At 34.4% G+C, this 26,223-nt stretch overlaps 3 protein-coding genes and 1 non-coding gene across 7 annotated transcripts; 1 reads left to right on the plus strand and 3 right to left on the minus strand.

The window, feature by feature from the left end:
* Nucleotides 1-2,713: 2,713 nt before the first annotated feature.
* LOC113725040 (uncharacterized) lies at nt 2,714-5,129 on the plus strand. 4 transcript variants are annotated; one of them, XM_027248003.2, is made up of 5 exons: nt 2,838-3,027; nt 3,098-3,131; nt 3,266-3,303; nt 3,528-3,710; nt 4,793-4,969. In XM_027248003.2, exons 1-5 carry the CDS (start codon nt 2,976-2,978, stop codon nt 4,813-4,815), a joined length of 330 nt encoding a protein of 109 aa, XP_027103804.2. In that variant the 5' UTR covers nt 2,838-2,975; the 3' UTR covers nt 4,816-4,969. The 4 variants fall into 4 exon arrangements, 2 of the variants coding, with proteins under 2 accessions (XP_027103806.2, XP_027103804.2); XR_003457266.2 differs by having other exon boundaries at nt 2,888-3,027; nt 3,454-3,710; nt 4,793-5,129; XM_027248005.2 differs by lacking the exon at nt 3,098-3,131 and having other exon boundaries at nt 2,714-3,027; nt 4,793-5,129.
* Nucleotides 5,130-5,371: 242 nt separating this feature from the next.
* On the minus strand, nt 5,372-6,117 carry LOC113725039 (protein ARV 2-like). Its single transcript, XM_072047274.1, has 2 exons — nt 5,873-6,117; nt 5,372-5,771 (listed from the first exon to the last, which is right to left on the minus strand). Exons 1-2 carry the CDS (start codon nt 6,115-6,117, stop codon nt 5,372-5,374), a joined length of 645 nt encoding a protein of 214 aa, XP_071903375.1.
* A 5,749-nt stretch (nt 6,118-11,866) lies between these two features.
* On the minus strand, nt 11,867-12,086 carry LOC140006769 (small nucleolar RNA U3). The gene has a single exon (XR_011814605.1). It is a non-coding gene; the product is annotated as a small nucleolar RNA U3 (small nucleolar RNA).
* A 6,627-nt stretch (nt 12,087-18,713) lies between these two features.
* Nucleotides 18,714-22,744, minus strand: LOC113726512 (uncharacterized). The gene is made up of 9 exons (XM_072076396.1): nt 22,257-22,744; nt 21,961-22,147; nt 21,720-21,853; nt 21,502-21,614; nt 20,236-20,482; nt 19,743-19,898; nt 19,529-19,608; nt 19,362-19,411; nt 18,714-19,132 (listed from the first exon to the last, which is right to left on the minus strand). Exons 1-9 carry the CDS (start codon nt 22,668-22,670, stop codon nt 18,984-18,986), a joined length of 1,530 nt encoding a protein of 509 aa, XP_071932497.1. The 5' UTR covers nt 22,671-22,744; the 3' UTR covers nt 18,714-18,983.
* Between the last annotated feature and the right edge of the window lie 3,479 nt (nt 22,745-26,223).

The following is a 26,223-nucleotide window of genomic DNA, read 5'->3' on the forward strand; positions in this document are numbered from 1 at the left end:
TTATTAGTGCAGATATTGACATGAAATTATCATTTTTTTTTATATAAAAAGATTAGTTTTCAAGTATGTTTGTGAGAAGTGCAGGGCATGGTGAAATGGAACCTTTCATTCTTACAATTACAAAATCATACAATTTCGAAGCCTTGAAATGAAATATTCCTACCTCTGTTTCCTTTATTTTTCCCGGGCCAGGGCTAGTGACGCAAGGAGTGATGCAGTTTAGAATTCAATTAGCACCCTAAAATACTTGCATTATTTGATTTGATCATCTTCTTTGCTCTCCTTAATACTTTTTGTTTATTTATTTCACAAGTAAAACCGCAAGACAAGTGTCCAATTTGAAACATTCAGCTGATACAGTAGTAACTTCCCAATTTGGGACTTCCACAAAATTTTTATGATTCTGAGTCATACCCTTGGTCCGTTCACTTTTGCTTGAATTCAACTTATTCTGCAGTTTGGTCTCTGTTTATTTTTTTTATTAGGGAAAAGGGATTGAACTTTCCCTGGTTGGTATTGGTAATATTTGGTCAACAGGGCTAATCTGTTGTGTTGCTAAAACGCGTTACACCTAAATGCATCACGGCATATCTTTGTTGATAGAGAGTATATTTGTTTATCAGGAAATCTTGTATATACTGACGGTGTATACATTATTATATATGTAAAATTTGAGTTTCAATTTTAAATTCGGATTATATTATCACGGTTAGATATACGATACATGTGTAAAATTTAAGTTTCAAATTCAAATTCGGATTATATATTATGTATTTAACGGTGAAAGTGTATACATTGTCAGTATATATTTATTGTGATTTTTTTTTTGTGTGTGCGAATGTAATTTAAAATTAATGACAGGCACATCAAATATTTGTTCTTTCTTTTTGGTTATAGAAGACAAGACATCATCAAGTTTAAGCCTCGTGGTCTGTTTGGCTTTGGAACTTTATACGTATGACGCAGTCAAGCATTAACCACACAGGTGTCCCTTTCCTTGCGAAACTATCAAGGAGGATCTAGAAACCATTGGCTGATTAATGAAAACATCTAATTGAAAGCCTATATCAAAGGAGGATTGAGTGTCTGATGAGTTTTGGTTTGGTGTAGATGTGTCTCATATCACGATTAAGGATGGCAACGGGCCGGGTTGGGACAGGAGACCCGTTGCCTACAAATTCCCCCCAGCCCCACCCTGTCCCCCACACCCCTTTCCCCCGCCTCACTTCTCCTGTGGTTGCCTCCGTGGGATTAATAAAAGTTTGTTATATAATTTTATTATAGTTAAATTTTAGCAAATAATCAAGTACTAAAATATCAACACATTACCAAATTATTATTCATTATAATTTCACAATTGAAACTTATAAAAACAAACAAGCAGAAGTTGTTTGAACACAATCCAACATGATGAAATAAATACAACTAAAGTAGTCGAGTTTTCACTTTTGACACAAATACAATCACTAATTCATTATTGTGCTTGTGCTTTTTTGTTTTTTTGAGAAAAAAATGTTATTGTATTAAGTGCAATTAGAGATTTAGTATAAATATATTAGTAAATTTAGTATAACCAATTAATAATTTGTATTAGTACATATATATATAATTATTAGTATAATTGATAATATCAATTATATTACATATACTAATATGCATTATATAATACATATAACTAATAATATCATTATCATAAGTTTGTAACTAATTAAATTATATATTATATATATAATTATATACATGCATATATATATATATTATATTTATTTTGTTTCTAAGCAGCGGGGAAAAAATTCCCCTTGCCCCCCACGGGGCGGGTGGCCGCGCCATTGCCATCCTTAACTACGATAAAGGACCTATATCTATCATTATGAAGATCAATAAAGATGCATTCATTTTTTTTTCTTGCTGATCGGTTGCTGTATTATTTGGTAGTTGATCGTTTGTGTATTGTAAGAATAGACAAAATTTTGTGTATTAATAAATGAACAATATCTCGATGATCGATTGCTGTATTAATAAACAACATTTGTGTACTGCAAAAAAATACGATACATGGAAAATTCAGAAAAAAAAAAATGCAAATGCAGTCACATTTATATTCTTATAATTGGCTTAACACTCGTGTACAAAAGAATAACAATCAACTCCTGAGATTACTAGTCTTATATTGCTGAGACAACATAATGCAGAGCAAAATAGTCTACATGCTTCCATGATCATTGTACTCAGAGAAGTATGAGAAAAAAAAAACCCTTTTTTTCCTTCACGAAATTATAAATTTGCTCCGAGTCTGAGCATAATGGTGTTTACAAACATCGCATGCATGCCAACAATTAGTTACAAGTTCCATACGTATCGGAGCTGTTGGCAAAGCAACTGATTTTAATGGTTCTTCTTTCACTTAACGGTTCATTGGTGCATCAATTTGTAAGTGTATGCGTACTGAAAATGGGCCTGGCGTATGCCATTACCAAACTTGTTTGTTAAAGAGCAGTATTGCTAATGATCAACTCAAACCCACTGGGCTATACTCAGCCAGCCCAGTGGGTAACTACACCAGAGAGACCGACGAGAAGGCCATTAAGGGCCTCTAATAAGTAATAAACCCTTTTAGAGTCCATCCAGTGATAGGCTAGAAAGCTCAAGCCTCCTTTTTTTCACTTAGCCTTCCTTTTTCTCAACATATAAGACTAACAGCCGAAGGAGGGTTACTGTTCACAAGCTTTTTCGTCGTCCTCACGTGCTCGCCATCCTCCTTCGGCTCGGCTCTTCTCATCATCTCGTCTCATCTCACAATAGCAGCCAAAATTTCGTTATCTTCCCTTTCACCTCTTTTCATCTCATCTCATTAATGCACGCACATGCTTTTCCATTTTTGCTCCTTCGTCTGCTCTGGTTATGAATGGGTGGGCTGAGAATCTTTCTTAATTGGAATAAGGCGTATCACACAATGGATTTTATCCTTTGGATTTATGGCCTCCATCCTTTACCTGAGATTTCTTCTCTTCTACCCAACAATTGGAGGTACGATTCTTTTTCTCCTTCCTATTTCAGTTTTTGGCTCTTCCTCTTTATGATTGTGATATTTTTCTAGGGTTCCTCTCCCAGCTGTTTGCGTTCTTGCGGAGGTTGATTTTTTGTCGGAATTTTCTTCTGTGCCTTTTTCCTTTTTCTTTTCTTTTGTTATATTTTCGCTTGCATGCTGAATTTTACAGATGTTGTTCTTGTCCTTTTATGTTTTACGTTATTTTGTTGTTTTCAGGATAGCCTTGTGCATTTGTCTTCCAAATCTGCGTGGAGGTACTATCTTTTCCCCCTTTTTTTTTTGGCAATCGCCTTTTCGTTTGAGCTGTCTTTTCCTTCTCCTTTGAACCGGTCTCTTTATGCCTTTCTTTCAATATGCTCTACCTATGTCTCGCCTGAGAGAACACCTTGATGATTTTTCCCCAGATCTATTGTTTCTTTTCTTTCCTTCTTTCTTGCTCCCGGAGTTCGAGCAACTACCTAATCAGCTGCTAACTCAGATCATCAGATGGCTTTGTCACTAGCTCTTAAGCGGCTGGTCTCATCGAACAGCCTTCTCAGCCGGTCTCTCAATCCCCTCCTCCGTCCGGCTGCTTCCGCTGCGTCATCAAGTGTTTTCGACGTCGTCGATCGCCGCTCCGATCGTCCTCTCGACCATCGCCGCGAATTATCCTGTTTTCCAGGTAATTTTTTTTTCTTTTTTGCGCCCCCACCAGATCTATAATCTGTCTCTTCTATGTATATAATTTGGGGGAATTTTCATCATAGCCTCTGATCTTGTCCTGCTTATCGCCAATTGATATAGCGCAGCGGAAATGAAGTATGGGTCCCTTTCTATTTTTATTTAAATTGACGATTTTTCGACTGATCTTTTATTTTTAATTTTTTTTTAAAAATTTTTTTGTCTGGGTCTTTAATGCATTTCCGCTAGATGTCTGATTTGTTTGAAGCTTGTGTTTGCTTTAGTCTTGTGGTGGGTGATTTTTTTTTTCTTTTTAGTTAACTGCTTTTCTTATTTTTTCAAACTCTATTTTTTTTTTTGACCTTTTTACCTTGGCTAATAATAATTGAAGCCTTGATTATACTCTGTTTTTCTACCATTGTTTTGGGTCAGGCAGGATGAAGTATATTGTTTCTGCCAATAATATACAATTTTCTTGCTTAGTGGTTTGGATTCTCATGCACTTGATCTCGTGCTTTTTTTTTCCTTGCTCACTTTGACTTAGGATTTTGCATTTTGCTTGCGGTAGAAAGTGATTTCTTGTATGCGAAGTAACTTTTACAGTTTGTGCTCGCCAAATTGACAGAATTTGTGGATGTACTGAACATGCTTTTAAAAGCTTTACCAAAGTGTAATTCTTCAATAAAGTTTAGAATGTTTTAGTCTTAAGGTTCACTGAGGATTGGTGCATATTGGGATTAAGAAGACGCTAACCTTTAAAATGATTTTTTGGATAATTTTGGGAGGTGAATATTATTTGTGGACTTTATGTCATATTCTTGGTTAAAATGTGTAACTGGAAAATCAATGTTTCTAAACTAACCCACTCGGGGAAGTGTAAGGCAAAGAAAGGAAAAAAAAACTGGATTAAATAGCAAATAGAAGTATTTATGCTGGTACAGATCTAAGCTTCATTTTCATTTTCCCATAGCTTTTTCCTTTATGATGTTGGAAGTTGTGAGAACATACTTCTTGTGTACAAGTAGTTGAAAGATTAGTACTCATTTCAAAGCTAATTGCTATTTGTGCATCCTTTGTTTGTAGGAAGTATTGGAGTATGCAGATAAAGACTGCATGAAACAAGGATTCCTTCACTTGTTCTTATAAGAGGAAATAGCAAAACTGGACAAATTTGTTACTAATCACTCCCTCAAAGTTGGTGATTCCCCAATCTAGAACAACTTTTGCTATTATTATCTTCACCAGGAAAGGCATAGAAAAGTTGCAACCCAGGCATTTTAGCTTCAAAATTTAGCTTGGAAAGGCATAGAAAAGTTTCGACCCTGCATTTTAGCTTCAAAATTTAGTTTTAGTCAGATTCTATATACTAAGAAACTATACCACCTCATGGTGATTATTGATATTTATATTGTTAGTGAAATCTGTAGTAGACCCTTCATGGTTTTTCCGCTTTCAGTAAGTTTTGAGTTACCATATAAATCAGGAGAATTTGGGATATGGTTTTCCCGCTTTCAATTCATCATCAAAACCACGTCTACAGGGAAGCAGATTATGAGAGGACCAAATTGTAGTGTCTTCAAATAATGCCCTCATGACCAACAACGGATGCAAGCCAGCACTGCTAGGTACGACTGTGGTCAACAATCTGAGGCATTGATGTGTTCAAATCAGATTGCAGAGCAGGGTGCTCTCGATTGGTTTCAAATGCAGTGTTCTGAGCCCTTCACTGACAAAAAATTTCACAGCATGCGCAGCGACGCAGGCCCCAAAGCATCTAATGGTAGCTGAGTTGACGATCACTTTTAAAGCAACTGTATTTGATGACAGAACAAACATATCAATTATGATGATCATGGAAGAAGGAAATTCCCATACCGTCATGGCGATAAGAAAGATCTTAAAGTAACTGGAAACAAGCATGGTAAGGGCTGTATCTTTGCCCTTCAGAACTCCAACTGAAGTATTCAGAAACTTTGCAGAACCGATGAGTACCACAGACATAAACAAGAAATTTCCCAAAACAACATCAATCAAGATCTTTACAGAACCGCAATACTGCAGGCTGCAGCAAAGCTCATTAACGAAGTGCTTTCTGAGTCATTCGCATTTAACACCCAATTTCTGTAAGAATCCAGCATTAAAAAACCCAATAGTAGTTTCCACATTAAACACTCAGAATCCAGAATGTCCCTGGTGAACATATTGTAGAACAAATGTCTATATGCCTTAGGCTTGTGCAGAATCAAATCAATTAGAATAATCATGACTTCACACACAATATATTCATCAGCCACCTTTTTGCAATTCCCACATTTCATGAGGCGGATGTTTCGGGGAGAATACTGAATGTAGAGACTCTTGATGGGAAAAGAACATTCAACACATCTAAAATCGCTCTTCTCCTCCATCCTTTTGGTCTGTGATGCTGTCTAAAGGTGTGTTGAGGGCTGGCATTGGTGGTTCAAAGTAAGAACTATTCCATTGCACTTTATACTTTTGGTTGTCCTGGAGTGTCTCCTTGTTCTTACGGGTGCAATAATTGAAAGAATTAGAGGAAGATTTAACCGGGTTCATGGCATCATGCCACCCGAAAGAATCTATGGCACCCACTTATTACATACAATAATATCAAGTTTTTATTTTTCAAATTATATACCCACTATATATTCTTTATGGGCATCCATTATAAATTGTCGCCGCGCGACGCGCAGCCCATGCCTCCTAGTTTCACTTAAAACAAGAGGAAAGAAATTTGGTAGTCGGGCCTTTCAGATGACAGTTTGGGCAGGGTTGTCAAATTCAAAACTGTGCATGGTAATGGTAAAGTTTTTTTAATGCGAAAGTAAGTATATATATATATATATATATATATATATATATATATATATATATATATATATAGTGATTACTATCTAATGTATTCAAACTTATTATAATTTTGCTAGTATTAATTTCATGACTGTGGATCTATCTGAATGGCATGGAACTTGTAATTGCTAGCATCCGGTCCAGGTAAGACCATGGGATTTGGCATTGTAGGGATGTTAAGGTTCTTGGGATGTGCTCTAGGACGTGGAAGTGTCAGGAGGGTCAGATCCAGAGAAATTGGGTTTTTACTATCTTTCTTATAATTTCGTTTAGAAATATAGTCGTCATGCATAGTTCTCTCTTCATTGAGGATATATATATATATATAGATTATAAACTAATCAATTCTTAAGGTTCTTTTCAGCTTATGGTTCGTTAGTGTAACAAATTTTTGATCGAGTAGCTAATAAATGTTCCAAAACGTTGTATGGTATGTTTGTCTTTCTCAAAAGAACATTGCTGTTGCACTAAATTTCTAGCTATTATATTGTCTTTCACAAGGAACAAGTAATTCCCAGGGCCTTTTTTTTAAATTTTTCTGTAAGGTGAACTAAGAAGGAGAAAATTCGTAATTTTGAAGCAAATTCATCTATTATATTTGTCATTTGAAATAATGCATGATTTAACCAAAAAAAAAAAAATTATGCGTGACTAGTATGCAATGAATGCTATATTTTTCACGTAGTATACAACTACCATCGAGATTTGTAGTGGCATGCATCGAGTTGTACATGACTAGACTACGTGAGATGGTAACGAGAATAATTCATGAGCTCTTTATTATTATTATTTTTGGTATAAACCACAGATATCCGTATCTGTTTGTGACTAATCCTATTCGAGTCAGGTCGGACCCCATAGGAGGGTAACTCTCCCAACGTCATTTTTTCCATTCCCATGGGAGTTCTTTTTTAGCTTGCTTTAAACAATTAACTAATATATAAGCATCTAAAGAATAAATTTATCTGGTATGGATACGGAATCAATCCATTCTGAAACGATCTATTGAGTAGAAGCATGTTCTGAATTGGAAGGAGATTGAGCATTGAAAGTTAAATGTCTTGACTTACGGGTTAGGTGTCCAATGACGACGCTCGTTAATATACCCATATTACATATAACTTACTATTGAAAAAACGTACAAGTAATTATTACCTTTTTCCTTATATTTATACATTTTTTCCTTTTTTCGTTCAGCAAATTAGCAATAATTGCAAGATAAAGTGGCAGTAGAAGTCACTAATTCAATCTTCAGAAAGGTGAAAGATAAACAAAGAACGCCTTTGGAGAAGAAGGAATTCTGATATCAATCAAGAATGATCAAAGATAAGTGAAGAACACCTTTCGAGAAGAAGGAATTCTGGTATTATTTAGTAATGATCAAGAATGATCAAGGACTGATAGCAACAGCCAATTCACTAATTAACTTGTAACAATCAATCAAGGAAATGAAGATCACTGATATGATGTAACATTGCATGAGTTAGTTCATCTATCTTACTTATTTCATAAGGACTAGCTGATGCATTTTTTAAGTATTTTACATGATTTTTTTGAGCAATTGCCAATATACACCACACACACGGATATATATATATATATATATATATGTATTGCAATTGACCTTTTTGACTTATAGATGATGATCAGGCAATGAAATAATGATAATTTGCATTACCATTACTGTGCTTGATTTTATGAAGACTAAACTTGACTCAACTTTTTTGCACGGTCTCACTACAATGATAGTTTATATACAATAAGAATAGAAAGGGAAAAAAAATCAATTACTTAAACCTGAAATCAATATAACCAATGAAAAAATTTCAAATCGAACCGATGACCGATTTTTTTCATTATATACGTTTAGAACATTTATATATACTCTGGGAATTTGTAGATTGCTTTGCCTGATAATTTAGATTAAACTTCTTGCAAAACTAACATTAATGTACTAAAGCTCCATGATCATACACTACACGAAAATTGATCATTAGTATGAAATAACACAAAGCATGCAATATTGCTATTGGTATGAAATAACTCCTTTTTATGGAGTATGTAAAATGAAATGAAATGATACAAGGAAGGAATGGATACAACGGGGTTTCCGTAATTTGCATGTGCGTTTGGTCACTTGCCTTCAAGGGTTACCGCTTATCACCCAGACCTGTGACTAGAGGTGTCAAAATGGGTGACTTGGGCGGGTTTGGGTTGGGTAAAATGGGTAATGGGTATAAGTGAGTCAACTCATTTATACCCATTTAATTAGATGGGTATAAATGGGTAAGTCAAAAAATGAATTGGGTAACCCAATTACCCATTTATAACTCATTTATTTTAACTTTTTGCAAACTCATTTAAATTCATTTTTGCAAACTAAGTTATCAATTTATACCACTCTTTGTACCCATCATTAGTTTTAAATATTTACTTATAATGTTCAATAAACTTAATTACCAATTTTTTTCATTTATACTCTATGTCACAAAATTACCTATTATTTAATAATTGAATAATACGAATATAAAAATTTGAATTAAGTACTATAAAAATTAATATAAAAACTTAATCCAAAAGTTTTGAACCCCTAACATTTTTTTCATATATAAATTTAAATTTTCATTTTATAAAGATAAGAAAATAGGCTAAAATTTATCATAAATTGGTAATGCTAAAAAATGAGCAACTTAACAAACTAAGAAAAAATAAAATAATAAGATAAAACCAACAAATAATAATAATAATAATAATAATAATAATGTTAACATCATGAGAAAATGAAAAATTTGAAAAAAAAAGGTAGGGGAAAAGAAGAGACTTGGGGGGAAGAGAATTTTAAATGGGTTAATTGGGTTTGATGGGTTACCCAATAATACCCATTTAATAAATGGGTATTATTGGGTAACCCATTTATACCCATATACAAAAATTTAAGATACCCATACCCATCTATTCATGAGCGGGTATGGGTAAATCTAGTTAAGTGGGTTGATTTGCCACCTCTACCTGTGACGGAGGCAGATAGACCGTCAGCGACGGAGCTTGGATTTGTTGCTGTGGGGTGGAGAAAATTATCATTTTCCGTGTAATTCAAAACTATGACTTTTATATTATTTTGTCTAATGCCTAACTATCTAAATCTTGATATGTGATTGCATCTCAAAGTAATGAATATTAAATCAAATTTCTGTCACAACAAGTTTTTTGTATCGCTAGATTATTTTCAAAAACTAATTTAATTTAGCTGCATGAAACACAAGAACAAAGCTGCATGCTTATTCATTATTAGTTCTAGACCTGCACAAGTTATTTGTTAATGTAGATAGCTACTTTGTCCCTGTCCTCACATCCTTACAATCTATAGGGAAACAATTACAAACTTTGAAAAGCAATCATCTTTCAAAAGACAAATTGAAAATCACAAAAAAAAAATGCAAATTTTGATTATTTTCTAATTTCAGACTTTCAAAAACAGTCATATCCCAAAATATAAATTGAAAATTTAGAGATAATATTGCTCAGTAGATGTACATGTTGGTTTTGTGTTTTTGGAAGAGAACTCTAGCAAATATACAAATTTTTTAGTTTCAACTTCGTATACACAACATAATTAATCTTATAGACATTAACAGCATATAGAATATCATGGCTAGATACACAATACATATACAAAAGTATATTTCAAATTAAATTCAAATTAGTTGTCATCATCCAATAATAATACTGTATACGCTGTTAGTATATAAAAGATTAATCCTATGCATTTGAAACTAAGTACTTAAATTTGAAATTTTGTAAATAAAAGGTGAAGATTAAAATGAAATAATTAACTAATAGGTGGATGCAGTTTAGCTTTAAACAAATTTTTTTCTTGATGTAATGTACAAAGCTTAACATGTCAATATGGGACCAACTCTACTTTGCATGTTTGAATTTATATCATTTTTTAACTTTACACCCTAAAATTTAATTTTGGACACCTTGTTCCTTAAACTCTCAATTTTGGACACTTTGCACCCTACATTCTTAAATTTGTTCCATTTAAATCCAATCAATAACAACTTTAACAAAATTAACAGCATAGAGGACCCAACAATTCAATGTCAATGTATAGAAAGTGGTCAAAATTGCCAAGCTATTGTAGTAAAAATAAAACAATATATTTCATTAATTTGGACCATCTTTTATCTCATTAATTTTACCAATAATATTAGTGATTATGATCATATAAATCAATAACAATGTATTTAAAATAGTTAAAAAGCCAAGGAATCGTGCTCGGGTCATGATATTATCATTAATTTTCACCATTCTTTATTGTGTTAATTTTGGGAATGTAATTATTGATTGTACTTAAATATGAAAAATTTGAGAGTAGCAGGTGGAAAGTGTTTAAAATTGAAATTTAGGGTGCAAAGTAAGAGAGTAATACAAGTTTACGGGTGCAAAGTGGAGTTAGACTTGTCAATATATAATGCTAATGCAATTAATGACATTAACTTTATGGATTAATTGATGAAATAGCTAGGTCAAAAACATCAAAGAAAATTAAAAGTTTATATTTTCCATAGAGAAAAGCCAGGTCAAAAAAAATATCAAAGAAAACTTGCAGTTAATACTTAATAACACTTTTAATAACATTAACCTTATGGAAGGGGGCAAATGAAATTTTATCAGGATCCCCTGTGGGTTGGAGGAGAGGGGGAGGGGGTGGAGGGAGTGAAAGACTTTCAAAGAAAATTCTTAAAATTTCTTAGGGACTAAAGAAAATTTCTCAAAACTTGGTTTAGGAGGCATAACCTAATAAGCTTTTCCTATTATCTTTGACTCATATGTAGTACCTATTCATCATTCATTAGTAAAAAGGAAATCTACATGAATCGCGGTGTACCATTCGGTTTTTCGTTTTTATTTTGGGTAGATAATCCCCAATAGATTAATATCAAAAATAAAATTTTTAACAAGTGTTTTCGGTGCATTTGTTAAAACACATTAATTACTATGTTTTATTAGCCATTACATTTAAGTTTATAGTTTAAACATCCAAAGAAAATTACTTATAGGTTAGGAGTTCATTGTTCAATGACACTTATTAACATACACAAATTACATATAACTTATTATTGAAAAAAACGCATAAGTAATTATTACCTTCTCCTTATATTTATACATTTTTTTTAATTTACCTTCTTTAAAAAAAAAAAAATCAACCACCTGAACTATTCCATCCCAACATGTATCCACTGGATACCTGTTGAACATTACCATTTTTAAAAAAATGAGGGAAATCTGTCAAAAAACTGCAAGATCATCTTAGCCCGTGGCGAAGCAAGGACCAGGAATGATGCTCTGCTGCCCCATTAGCCCAGAAACCGGGCTACAAGAGTTGTAAATTACGCTCAAGTCAGTCATTTTCCATCCACCAGACTTGGTTCCTGCATCCTTATAGAACTCAAGGACACACAAGTACAAGATTATGGAACAGATCATGTTCAATTAAATAAGGTCTGTAGGCAGACCCATCAATTATATAGGGTTTGCACGAGACGGTGTCAACTTTCGCTTGGACTACTATGATTGGTTCACTTTGTGTGGAATTTTTTGTTTCCAAATTGCAGGTTTCTTGACAGCAGGAGAGAAATACAAGCTAATTCCTTTCGATGTGGTTTTTGCTGGTGTTACTTTTTATTGATATATATATATCCTGGTCTCCGTCAGAGCTTCCTGATTCTCTCCCAGTTTCTGTAAAGAAGGGCAACAAGGAGCCACCTCCTGAGCTCCCTGGTTGTGCTAAGGAGTGTAACGAGAAGGCACCATGTTGAATCTGCTGATTAAAAAGCCTCATTGCTTGGATACACCTGCTCATAATACTCAGTTTTTTGTATTGTAAATTACATTTTTTTTTCTTTTTTTGTTGTTGCTGACGTATTTCGGAATTTATTGTTTAGCCTATCGTGAAGAAAAAGGTTTTTTTTTTTAATTTTATATTCTCATACTCTTTTTGAATACTGAGTGAAAAAGTAGTTTATATATTAAATGAACATTTAGATTTTCAAAATTTGTGTTATAATTTTTAATTGTGCTATTTAATGGTGGACTGCCTACCTTCGGAGTCCTAGCTCACTTTGTTGTTTTTGTCGCAAAAGAAGAATAAAAGTCTTAATTACACATTGAAATTGCATGATTAGACGACGCTGGCAATACATCATGACCAGCAATTTCAATTCTAAAGTGAAGCAGAACCTCTGCATTCAAGCTTCGTATCACTTTCGAAAATGCCTTGATAGGGTTTAAAAGTAAGGGTTGCTAGAAATATGCATTTTTGGGCTCATTTGGCAACATGTGCACCGGTTCCTTGTTGAATTCAACAATCTCTCAAAAGATACATTTGAGTTGTGTTGCAGTAGAATTAAGTTGACTCGAAATGAATGGTTGAACCATCAATTTTTGAGAAGTAGAATGCTCCTTCAGGCTTCCTAACAAACACCATGATGTGTGGTGATAATGTTGACGGCTTTTGCTATATTAAGAAAAAGTAATGGGCCATTTTGCGTCACTTGAGATCCTCGGTGACATATATTGAGTGCCAATCCAATGCCACCTCTAATATTGCGCCAAGTGTCCTGTTAGTATTTGTATTTTAATTTTTAATAATTCAAATTAATTTGGTTTAACACAAATTTTCTCTACTCTCTAAAGTCTAAACCTTTAAACCAAAATTAACCGACCGGTCTAATTCATTTACCAAGTTTTCTCTACCCATCAGGACGATGAACCTCAAGATCTCTCAACACTACTCCCCATCCTTCCAATTCATTCCATTCAAAATTTAGTATCACATCATCTAATACTTCTCCCTCTGATTCAACGAGGATCATGGCATCAATTCCGCGACCCTTAAATGAATCTTGGGATAGCATGCTTCACGGACCACCTTCTCGCAACAATGGCGGTGCCGCCGACCTATCTCCCCCCGATCTCCTTGCTTACGCCGCCGGCAGCTCTGTATCCATTGTCGATACCCATTCTATGCAGTTAGTTGCCACAATTCCTCTCCCTCCTCCATCTACTGCTGCTACCTCTGCTACTCTTTCCCTCTCCCCTTTCGTCACCTCCATCTGCTGGTCCCCGCAGCCTCTGCCCCACCAGCTCCTCTCCCCAGATTCTGTCAACCACCTCCTTCTCGCCGTCGGTGATCGCCAGGGCCGCATCTCCCTCCTCAATTTCCGCTCTAAATCCACCATCCTTTACTTCGAAACTGACCCGAATTGACCCGACTGAGGGCAACTATCCGGACCAAACATGGATCCAGACCCGAATTGATTCCTTTATTCTCGCGGCTTTATTCGGACCCTCTCTGCTCTCTCTCTACAGTACCATTTCCGGTCGTTGCTTCTTCAAATATGACGCCTCCCCAGAGTTCTTCTCATGTATCCGCGGAGACCCTTTCGATCGTCAACATTTCTGTGCATTGGGTCTAAAGGGATTTCTTCTGTCTGGAAAAGTTTTAGGGGACCGAAAACAATGTGGTTGTAAAGGAGCTTCAGATTCGTACGGAGACCTCTGAATTGCAGAGGCTAGAAAGGGATTCCAGTAGCGGTGCAGGGGGGAATGGGGCTCCCGCGTTGGCCGTTTTCCCTACCTATATGGTGAGATTCGCATATTCATGGCATTGGAAGCATATACTGTATGTGGTGTTTCCGAGGGAGTTGGTGGTTTTTGATTTGCAATATGAGACAGAATTATCTATGGCTGCATTGCCCAGGGGATGTGGGAAGTTTTTAGATGTCTTGGCAGACTCCCACAAGCTTCCAGGGACTTTGTCTCTTTTTGGCTTTGTTCAAAGCAATCACCGATGAAAGACTTTGGTGGCTCAATCGCTTAGGTTTTCTTTTTCTTTTTCCCCAGATCGTGAGTAGTTAACTCAAAAGTGATGGTATTTGAATTAGACCGGCCAGTTAATTTTGGTTTAAAGGTTTAGAGGGTAGAGAAAATTTGTGTTAAACCAAATTAATTTGAATTATTAAAAAATTAAAATGCAAATACTAACAGGACACTTGGCGCAATATTAGAGGTGCCATTGGATTGGCACTCAAAATATGTACTGCTGGTAGTATTGGAGAAAAGGCAGCAGGTCCTATATCATTCATTGATGATAATCAAATTCTGGTGCACGCGTGCTTTCTTTTTGGAAATACAACCATTAAAAAAAGTTTTGTCTTGTGTAGCTCCTCCTTACACTCCACGTTGTTGCAGAAGTAGTCAATGTTGACTAGACTTCTGAAGCAGTCAGATGTAAAATAGGACCCTCCTTCTTATAACTCTTTTTTTTTTTAAAAAAGTACAGTCCCCATACAATCATGTACAAATGACAGAGTTCCAGGCTAACTCACAGCAACTTCAAGTAGAAGAGATAGGCCAAAAATTGTAACTTAAAGATGTTGTAATGTTGTGACTCTCAGGAAGTGTATGAACCATAATTGATTTAATTGATGTTTTGATTGAATTTGTTGCAAAATTTAGGTCCCGACTCTGAAATTGGAGAGTTTTATATGGGGCTTCCATTTTCCTTTGTTTGATGAGCATCTGAAATGTGATTGATGAATGCATTATTACTAGGAGGCATAAACCGTGCGATGCGCATTGGAATGAATAAAAAACATGCCCAATTAAACATAGATTCATGAAATAAGAATGTTTGGTGGATAATAACCTTTATAGTTTATCAAGAATAAATATTCTTTAGGAGACTTGAGATCCTTGGTCTCATATTTTTTCTTTAGCTAGCATTTTACCTAGAAGAGATGACCGTTGGCGAGTATTCTTCTCAGGAGTTGTCATGGCCGCAACAACAGGATAGTTTATCAAAAAGGGCCTTGTCAAAAAGAGCAGCCTTTATGGGTGAAGCCAATGCCTTTAACAACTTCCCAGTCCTACAACCTCCCAGTTTAAGATAGTTTCTTGGCACTCCGCCAGATTTTCTAAAGCTACTACAATCTCCCAGTCCTGCAAATACAAAGCAACAAAGGAAATTCATAAATCACGATATTTTCCGATTTATTAGTAGGAGAGAAATGACTGTGAGTAAAGAATTATGCCACCATCAATGAATTACGGAAAGATCTGAAAACAGTTCAACAATCTTAGAACTCTTTTCATCAGCGAGATATTCCTTTATATTTCACAATTTTAGAACTCTTTTATTATTATCCAATTCAACTAAAGAAAAATTCAAAAACTGTACCCATATCATTTTAATTTCATTGTTCAACTCGGTTAACTCATAGTCAACTAATATGAGAATTCAATCGCTTTTTTTTTTCAAGCTACTATAACCACAATTGGATCAATATTGCTATATATAATGAAAATGCCTTCAAATTTAGCTTAGTATTTCCCTTTTTGTCCTGTGAAGCATAATATATACTTGTGGTCACAATCTATGTTTCCATACTTCATGAAAAATAGTAAACTTGATTCTCATGTTAAACAAGAAATGGAGTGAGATAAAAGAAGAATTTCCCAAGTTCCAACAAAAGTAGTTCTAAATCTTGACAGTACTTTTTCTCTCTTATGAAGTACGATATATTCAAATCATCACATCCTATGCTTCTGCACTTCATGAAAATGTTGAATTTTATTCTCATCCTAAACGAGTAATAAATATTAATTTAAAAAGTATTAGCTTTAAATCCTAGCAGTACCTCTCTATAAATGTAAATAAATATTCGTACTATTTTTGTGAAATGATTTTGCCGTCTACTTATTCATGTATATTTATGCTTAGCTGTGTACACAAATTATTAACCAACAAACATTTTTGTTCCATGAATCCACATGTTTAAGGGGGCATATTTTATATTTATCCCAACGCGCAACGCGCGTTTTATGCCTCCTAGTTCAAAGCAATCACCGATGAAAGACTTTGGTGGCTCAATCGCTTAGGTTTTCTTTTTCTTTTTCCCCAGATCGTGAGTAGTTAACTCAAAAGTGATGGTATTTGAATTAGACCGGCCAGTTAATTTTGGTTTAAAGGTTTAGAGGGTAGAGAAAATTTGTGTTAAACCAAATTAATTTGAATTATTAAAAAATTAAAATGCAAATACTAACAGGACACTTGGCGCAATATTAGAGGTGGCATTGGATTGGCACTCAAAATATGTCACCGAGGATCCCAAGTGCTATAGAAGAACTTAACAAGGGATAACGCAAAATCACTTGGGATCCTCGGTGACATATTTTGAGTGCCAATCCAATGCCACCTCTAATATTGCGCCAAGTGTCCTGTTAGTATTTGCATTTTAATTTTTTAATAATTCAAATTAATTTGGTTTAACACAAATTTTCTCTACCCTCTAAACCTTTAAACCAAAATTAACTGGCCGGTCTAATTCAAATACCATCACTTTTGAGTTAACTACTCACGATCTGGGGAAAAAGAAAAAGAAAACCTAAGCGATTGAGCCACCAAAGTCTTTCATCGGTGATTGCTTTCATCGGTCTATATTGCATTGGATTGGCACTCAATATATGTCACCGAGGATCTCAAGTGCTTCTATAGCAGGTGTCACTCATGAGGTCTGCTCTTGCCAAATGAGGCTGCATCGCATGGCGATGTAGCTAATTACGTAGACCAAGAACCCTTGCTGATTTTAAAAGGAAATTTTGTAGCTAACAAAAAAAGAACTTCAATGGAAATTATAGTTGTGCTATACATGATACTCTAAACATTTTCTAGTTCTTCTAGGATGAAGGTGATCAAATTGACGGAAGAACCTATAAGTCACCTCCTGGCAACCTTTTTTGAATGAGGAAGACAGATTTTGCGATTTGATTTGTCAATTCTGTGTTTTATGAAGCCTTGATGTTATGGGAGGATCATTCGGAACCTTAGAAATACAGAGATAGGTTCTTTCTGACGTGTATGTCACGTAATACTTACGTTGTTAGGAGCACTAAGATATTGGAAACTATTTTTCAAATTTATGAATCATGAGGTTAGAGGGAATCATTTGGAACCTTAAATGAGAAGAAAGAAAAGAGTAGGGCTCTTACTTCTAACTTCTACCTTTTCTGTTGGTTTTAATTAAAGGTAGCAAAATTGGTAGGATGGACTGGATTTGCTTAGAGTTGAGATGCAACTGAGTAATATGAGTTTGGATCCAACCTTATCTATATGCGTTTTGCGACTAATTTGGGCGAAATAATTTTGAGATGGGTTTGGATTGATCTCACATAATATTCAAGTCTATTTTCTATATTTTTTTTCCTTTAATTCTTTTTTATATAACTTTAATTTTTTTATTTATTAAATTTCTTTTAGTCTTATCTAGGGCTGTAATCGAACCTACTCGCGAGCAGTTCGGTCAAAAGCTTGACTCGAAGTCAATCAAACCGAGTTCAAATTGAGTTCGAGCAACTCGATAAGGCTATCGAGTCGAGTTCGAGCATCCAGAAGTGATGCTCGAAGGCTCGATGAGCCTTATCAAGCATTTTAATTTTAATTATTTAATATATTATTATTATAAAATTACCCTTATACCCAAAAGAATTGTCAAATTTACGAAATGTTTCAAGTCATATAAAAATTTTAAAAGGGCAATAATGTCTTTTTGCTCAAAAATTATCGAGAAAAAGAAATTTAATAAATCGAGCTCGAGTACTGCGAGCAAGTACTACTCGCTCGAGCTCGAGCACCCTATCTGTATATCGAGTCGAGCTTACTCGAGCTCGACTCGACTCGATTACAACCCTAGTCTTATCGTGAATAAATATTTTCTTGTATTTATGAGTATAATGAAATGGCGTTTAGAATGAGCCATCATAAAACTACCAAAAATGGACAAAGTATTTTAATAAAATTACAAATTAATGACTTCCATATTACTTCCAATATTCATTTTGATCAATATTCTACTGGAAAAGGAGTTCAAATCCATTTACATGCCTAAAAGAGCCCCCAACAACTCCATGTAAGCCTTCTTCACCCTGACTACGCAACCATTGAGTTCCCGTCTCAAAATAAAAAGTTTCTTTCAACATTTTTCAAAAAGTACTGTAAATTGAGACCGGCGACAGAATTTTTACAAAAAAGGGACAAATTAAAAAAATTGATTGCTAAGAGAAAAAAGAGTTCATGAAACTAGATGGGGGGTTTAAGCATAATTACAAGGAAAAAATAGAAGGACCTCACTTGGATCATTAAAAGATACACAATAATCGATGGGGTAAATTTTTGGTGAGACTCTCGGGCCCCAATGTGTACCCAAAAATTCCCATCAATTAATGGGTATAAATGGGGTTAGTCCCATTTCAAACTCAGACATCAAAATAAAAATATCCATCTAGTTCAAAGTCCCTTCAGGCATGATAGCCGATTGTGATTTGGAACATATTGTCACCTCTAGTTTTTATTCTTAAAAAAGAAAATTTCAAGATCAGCATAATACTGTTTGATCCATCCTTCAATGATCTCAACCTCCAATTTCCTCTGAGCAACCAACCAGGACGGATCAGTTTTTTGTGCTGCCAGTATGTCCAAGCAATGAGATCCTGCAAAAAATGATTTCGAAATGGCCATCACAAATCATTTAACGGAAGCCCACAAACTATAGATTCAAAAAATATGTGGCTCGTGTTTTTCTAGCGTCATTAGCACTTATTTGGTTATGCTTGTGAGGGAAATAATCTTACGAAATAAGACGACTACTTGAGAAGACGCAAAAGGAAATAGTGGATCGAACTGAGTTTACTTGGAATGGAAAGAGCTGAAAAAACGAACCTTTAGCTGTGTAAACAGCAAGAAGGCTGTCGGATAGGTTCTCTCGCACCCTGCGATTAAGAAATTAAATGATTAATTAGTTTAAGAAGCCATGAGTATTAATTTCGATATAATATATAAAAAGAAATCAATAAAGAAGGAAAAGGAAAAATGTCTTATTCAATTACCCGGCACTGCTGTAAGGATCCTTCAAGCCATTGGAGAATATGATATTGCTTCCAAATCTTTGGAAAATCAATTTTATGTCCTGCAATTTGTTGGATTTACATATGAGGATCGGATCAACAATGGAAAAGTGAAAATGATATCAAAGACTGTGTTAGAAGTCTCTATTTGGAAAAATATGAAGACGCGATAAAGAAAATAACCAAGAAAACATACATGGCCACCATAATAAGTTGTGATCCAATGAGGCCGAGGTGAGACCCCATACGAACTTTTGCAGTCCTTAATGAAATCCGGCAGGTTGAAAGGTGACGATGGGAATATTGTATCATTGCTGCCATGCCCCATGGGCATCACCATCTCGCTACAAGTCTATTGAAAAAAAAAAAGAAAAAGAAAAAGAAAAGAAGCCCTTTTCAATTGAAATTGATTTCAAACTCAAGTACAACAATTAATTATCTTTCTATCACCATTAATTAATCAGGTCCTAGCTTAGTCCAAAAACAAAAAATAATAATAATACTAATAAGGGAAACAAGAGACAGACTAGGGATCTGGATTGCCATTTTATTCCTAAAATTTTTTTTACATTTTCGATGAACTTATTTTTTAATCTTTTTTTTATTTCCCGTATATCAAATCACTATAATATATATATATATATTTTTTACTAAAACTCCAGAAAATAATAATCCAAACGGGCTCTTACTTGCCATTGCCATCCGATATCTGTTTCACTGGGTATGGTATTTTCCAACACATCATAGCATGACTCGTCTTTCCTGAAAGAAACAACACCAGCAAAAATGCGGCCAAGAATATCAGTTCCTTCGGGTGCTTTGTCTATTCCACTACACAACTCAGCGACGGGATATCTCGGCGGTGCGTTGTACTGAGCAGCCATTGTGAACATGGAAGCCAAGTAATCCGCAAGCTCAGACGGACTACTCAAAGGCCTGAAATATAATTAAAAAGAAAAGATAAATAATGGATGTTTCACTTGACAATTCTTTGGCTGCGTCATCATCATATAACGTCCCAAATTTAATTCACTATTAGTTATGTTTTACTGGATTGATACTATATGTGTAGGGTTGGGTACATAAATTAATGTACATGTGCAAAATATTTACCTTTAAAGTTTAAGTAATCTGCCTTAATAAAGTGTCTTAAAATCGTGTTAAGTCTACCACTCAAAACTCAAAACAGAAAAGAAAATAAAATTTATACTAGAAAATAGTGCATATAACCAAAGAAAATGGCTCTTAACTGGGGATCAAATGACCAAACTATCGACAGATATAAGTGAGGTGACTGCTTGGACTACAATGATTAACACACGAGTGAGAAGTTTCTTTTGAATCATCGGACATTAATTATATCTAGTAAATAAAGCCCCTTTTTCGTAGCAGAAGTATTTGCCGGTTCTCCAGGAAAATATGTTGGTCTAGCAGAAACAATCATTAATACATAAATGATCATCAACAAAGCAAATTAGTAGTACATATATATATGTTGATGACTAGGGCATTGACTTGACTTTTAAAAAAAATGACTAGTATATGAGTGTGTTTGGATTGTGAGATATTTGCCCAAATATATTTGCTTACATCACCATTACAATTTCCAATACACCTTTTTATCTTCTCAATTACCTTTTTATCTCACATACATCACATCACAAAAAGTGCTACAGTAAAAATATCTCAAATAACTTACAATCCAAACATACTCATGCTATTTCTACTTTACACTCTAATTAAATAGAGTAAATCTTATATACACTATCACCGTTCGATTAATGATACATGTGTAAAAGTTGAATTTCAAATTCAAATTTTGCATAGTTGTCATTCATCCAACGCTGACAGTGACAGTGTATACACTGTCAGTGTAGGAAAAATTAATCCAATTAAATATCAATACATCTTGATTGGTAAAATGAGAGAAAGCAAAGAGAGAGAAGAATTGTTACGCGCAAGTCTTGAATCTTTTGCTGAGAATGGAGAGACCATTTGTTTTAGAAGCAACTTCGTCAATCTCAGACCATGATTTTCGTATGGTTTGGTAACAGTGCTCACTCTCCTCCTGTCATTTAACATAGCAAAAATATTCTCATAACTCTTTTAACATATAATAATTCCAGTAATATATGATTAGAAAACATGAAACCATCAACAGCTTTTTCATTACTTTAAAGTTCTTGGTCACAATGGAATCGTAACCATTTTGTGGAGTGATGTCATCAAAGTAAAGAACGGGAGCTGATGATGCTAAAGCACCAAGTGCAATATGAGGATATTTGAGGCGAAACCACGAAGCTAGCACTGTCAAGTTGAAGTATTTAGAGATATGTCACCACCAAAAGGGGAAAAAAAAATGCGTGAACAAAATTCTAAGATAAAGAAAAAAAACAGCATGGAAAAGTACATACTTCCTCCATATGATCCGCCAACAACGATAATCGGAGCATTTTTAGCAGAAAATTTATGTTTTACATGCATTAAAACTTCTGCGTAATCAGCTAAAGCTTGAGCCGAGTTGAAATAACCACGAATAGCTTTATTTTTCATTGCCTTTTCCATTGATCCATGCGGTACAGAGTTTCCGTAAAACCTATGCTGCAAAAGAAAATTAAGACCCCCGGAATATAGTTAGTATTTACAAGTTTGTTAAGTATGTAGTATAAAGCAAGAAAGAAGAATAAACGATGTTATGATAATACTATACCTCTATGTAGACAAGGAGAGCTTTAAACCGAGGGGCATTATCAGGGAGAAAGCCAATAGTCTCTATATCTCCAGCCAATGGAGCTTCGGCGCCAAGATATGCGAAGATTGGAGAGTTCGACTTGGCACCACCCCAGAATTTTGAATTGATCACATAACTTTGGTTGAATTTGGTATAGCTTTTTGGGTTATAATTGAAGTGGTCTAGTGTCTGTTCGTAAAAGTATGATTTGAAATCTTCTGAACGAGAAGCTTTAGTTAGAGTATCGTCAGGGTCTCGAAGATTTGTTCTCCGTATTGGACTGAGCCTTGGGATTTTGTGGGGGTGATATACAGCTGATGAAATGGAAGTTGAGAAGCATAGGAGAAGAAGGAGAGGCAACCATAGAGATAATAGACTGCCAAGAAGATCCATGGCCAATGAATTTGAGTTTCTTGGTCGAGGATTGGTTTTTTGTGCACTTCTTTTAGTTTATGATGTTCCGAGTTCCAGTGTGTGGATATTTATATAGAGATATATGCTTAGAGCACATCATTTTCATTTGGTTTTATTAGGACTGCAAATTCAAGTTGATTGATTCTTAATTTGCTGCCATCATGCCATTGCTTGACCACATTTCCAGCCCCTATGTGCTCATGCTAATTCAGAAAATTAGCAGCTGCTGAAAGTAGTGTTACTATTTCTTAAGCATATTTGACTGAGACAAGTCACGATGGAGACTTTAGAATAAGATCGCCTGTCCCCCCCCCCCCCCCCCTTTTTTTTATCATTACTTGATTTTTCTTCACATACAACTTTATATTCTTGAATTTATACTCGTATATATTGTTTAATTTCTACGAAATTCCTCATGATTCAAATATTTCGTCAATTAGGGATGTGGCAACATCACTCTAGTTCGACTAAAGATCAAAACAGGGGAAAAATTGTGGCTCTAACCAAATATTTTTTATTAGGCATAATTTCAGAAACCTTCCCTAAAGTTTTTGACAATTTCACTAAGTAGTTTTGAGGTTTAAAAAATTATACGTACCTTTATTGTTCATTTAAAATCACAATACTAGTTATAATATTTTAATGAAACTTCCTTGTTTGGTATGCTTGTACCGACAATGAGTTTTAAACTATTTTTTTTCTTTTTCCTTGTTATTCCTCCTGCAAAACCATGGAATGATCAACATTGCACATAGCTACTATCGTGACCAAATATCAAACTAGTGATTTTTTGGAACAAATCAACTTTGAATATCATTCAATGTGTTTCCCAATTTTTTTTTCCTTTTTTTTGGGTAACAATAACTCAAAAAGAAACTATTCAAAACCACTACCAAATAATAGTAATTCCACTACTCCTAAACATCCACAAACTCTAAAAGTATGATGGCAATACTTTCTTTTCAATCTTAAAATTCTAAATCCCTGATAAAGTATTTTTAAAAATAGTCTATCATAGCGTGATAGAGTCATTGTTATATTTGCTTATCAAACAGTAAGTATATGCATTAAAATCCTGGCTTCAACTCCCTATATTTGTGCTAAATCATGTTTCAATTCTTTAGGAAAGTAATTAAATTAAACTTCATTACGTTAGGACATTTTAGGGTATTTATCTAAATATTGGACTAACTAATGCTATTTTGAGGAACTATCTAATGTTATTTTAAGGTTTGGTTACTAAAACTATCAAATCAGGGGAGGTTGGTGTAATTTTGAAATATAAAGATAAATCGATGAAATTGATAAAAACCTCGGGGTTTCTAAAACTGTTCCTTTGTATTATAACAAACTCTCAACCCACCATGCCATGAAACAAAAAGTTATTTTGGTTCTTAAAGTCGAACGATTATCATATTTTGATTTATGTCATTTCTGTGTTTTTTTTTAAATTATTTTTTTCCTTGGCGTAATTATTTTTTTTGTATAGGTATCCACTCAGAGAGAGACGTGCAATATTTTTGCCAAAATGATATCTGATAGAATTTGCTAGAAGTACTTGGCCAATTGGACACCAAAATTATACATCTCTTCCCATTGTTGTTCTTTTTGGTGATTTGCAGAGTGTGGATGTGGATATACATCAACTCTTCCAAGTCCTCGTACGAATGATAGCTTACCTCCTTTTTGAAATCTCGGTTTTCATCAAGAAATATGATTACCTTTCTAATAAAGATAATTTCTAGGGGATCAAATTTCAAACGTATAAGAACACAAATTGTACCTAGTTGCTTTTGTTTCTATCTTGGAGTCGTCAAAAGAGGTAATTGTGAAAAGAAACCACACCACCAGTACTATCAATCAAGGATCATCACACTTAAATTTGTCCACCACTCATATATTATCTACGATGAATAATTTAAGTGACAAACGTTTTCTGAGACCAACACCCAAATGGGAGGTAATTGGTCTAATAGATCGTGTCTCACGGATTGATAAAAAAAAAAAAAAAAAAAAAAAAAAAGAAAGATCGTGGCTCACGGATTCTGATATTGAGTCAGTCCACGCGTCCTTTTGTTATACGTCTCCGGCTGCACTATATTTTTGCAGTTAAATCGCATATCATTCAGTTCCGAAGTAGAAAGCGTTTCTAGAAGATCTTACGCGCAACTCACGAAAAAACGTGACACACGCTCGGGAAGAATATGGGTAAGTTTCGCTTTGAATCCTTAAACTATGGATGTACTCTCGCTTTAGTTCTAAAACCTTAATTGTTAACGTTTTATCCCTTAGAGTATGAAATTCATCTCATTTTAATGAGAGTGCGTATATAATTTAAGGGTCCAAAATGAAATTTAGTCACTCTGATACATCCTATATGTTCCTATCATCCCACTCAACAAGCAATGATGATCACATGAAGTGATTATTTTGATCGAATATAATAGTATCACAGATGCTGCAATTATAAAAATATAGATAAAAATTCTCCCAATCCTTATTTTGTATTGTTTTGAATTTTAAATATTCGTAAAGTGTCCAAAAATCAAGGATTAAAAATGGCTAAATATAGGAGTAAAAAATAGAATAAAGATGAAATTGAGTGAATTAATAGTTAAAAGTAAGGGTGGCAATTTCCGACACGACTTGAAAATACGACACGAACTTAACACGAAATTAATGAGTTTGGGTTGACATTTCAGGGGTTCGGATCAGAATCGGGTCGAACCCGATGAAGCCGAAAGGAAAACATGTCGATTTCGGGTCAACCTGTAGGTGACCCGATATGACCCGTTTACGAATTAAAAATAATTTAATAAATATAAAAATTATTTTATTCTAACTAAACTAAGTTATTCCTTTTTTCAAAGGCATTAATTACTTAATCCTAAATAAATTTATTTAACTTGTGTGAAGTTGAAATTATTATATTTGGACAAATAATATGTTATATTATTTTTTACTTTTATACTGATTTAATTTAATTTATATTTGGTTTGGGATAAAACACTTTTACAGTGTTTAATTTATTTTAGATTTGATTTGGGATTATTTATTTAAATTTTTATTACTTGATTATGTAATTAGTTTGGTGAGAAATCAATTTTATTAGAAATTATAGTGGTAAATTAATAAATTAAAATTAAATTTCGGGTCAACCCGTCAATCCAAAATTTTCGGGTTCGTGTCAGATATCTTGACCCGTTTCGAGTTGATGGGCCAGGTTCGGGTCAGCGGATTTTTTGTTATACATGGGTCTTAACCCGACTCGCCAACCCGAATTCGACCCGATTGCCACCCCTAGTTAAAAGTGGCCTGTAGCCTTTAAAATCACAGTATTTTCCTATTTCGACTTTGATCACTCATCATTAAAAGAGCAAACCGTTTCATACAAGGTTGCATGTGTTGCAGTGACTCAACACTGACAGTAGGAGTGGGTACGGGTCAGGTACCCGCTCTTAATATGATTTGGCTGACCCGACCCTAATATATCGGATCAGTAATTTTGCGACACTAATCCACTCATAATGTC

The sequence above is a fragment of the Coffea arabica genome, chromosome 1c (genome assembly GCF_036785885.1).
Source record: "Coffea arabica cultivar ET-39 chromosome 1c, Coffea Arabica ET-39 HiFi, whole genome shotgun sequence".
Lineage (NCBI taxonomy): Eukaryota > Viridiplantae > Streptophyta > Magnoliopsida > Gentianales > Rubiaceae > Coffea > Coffea arabica.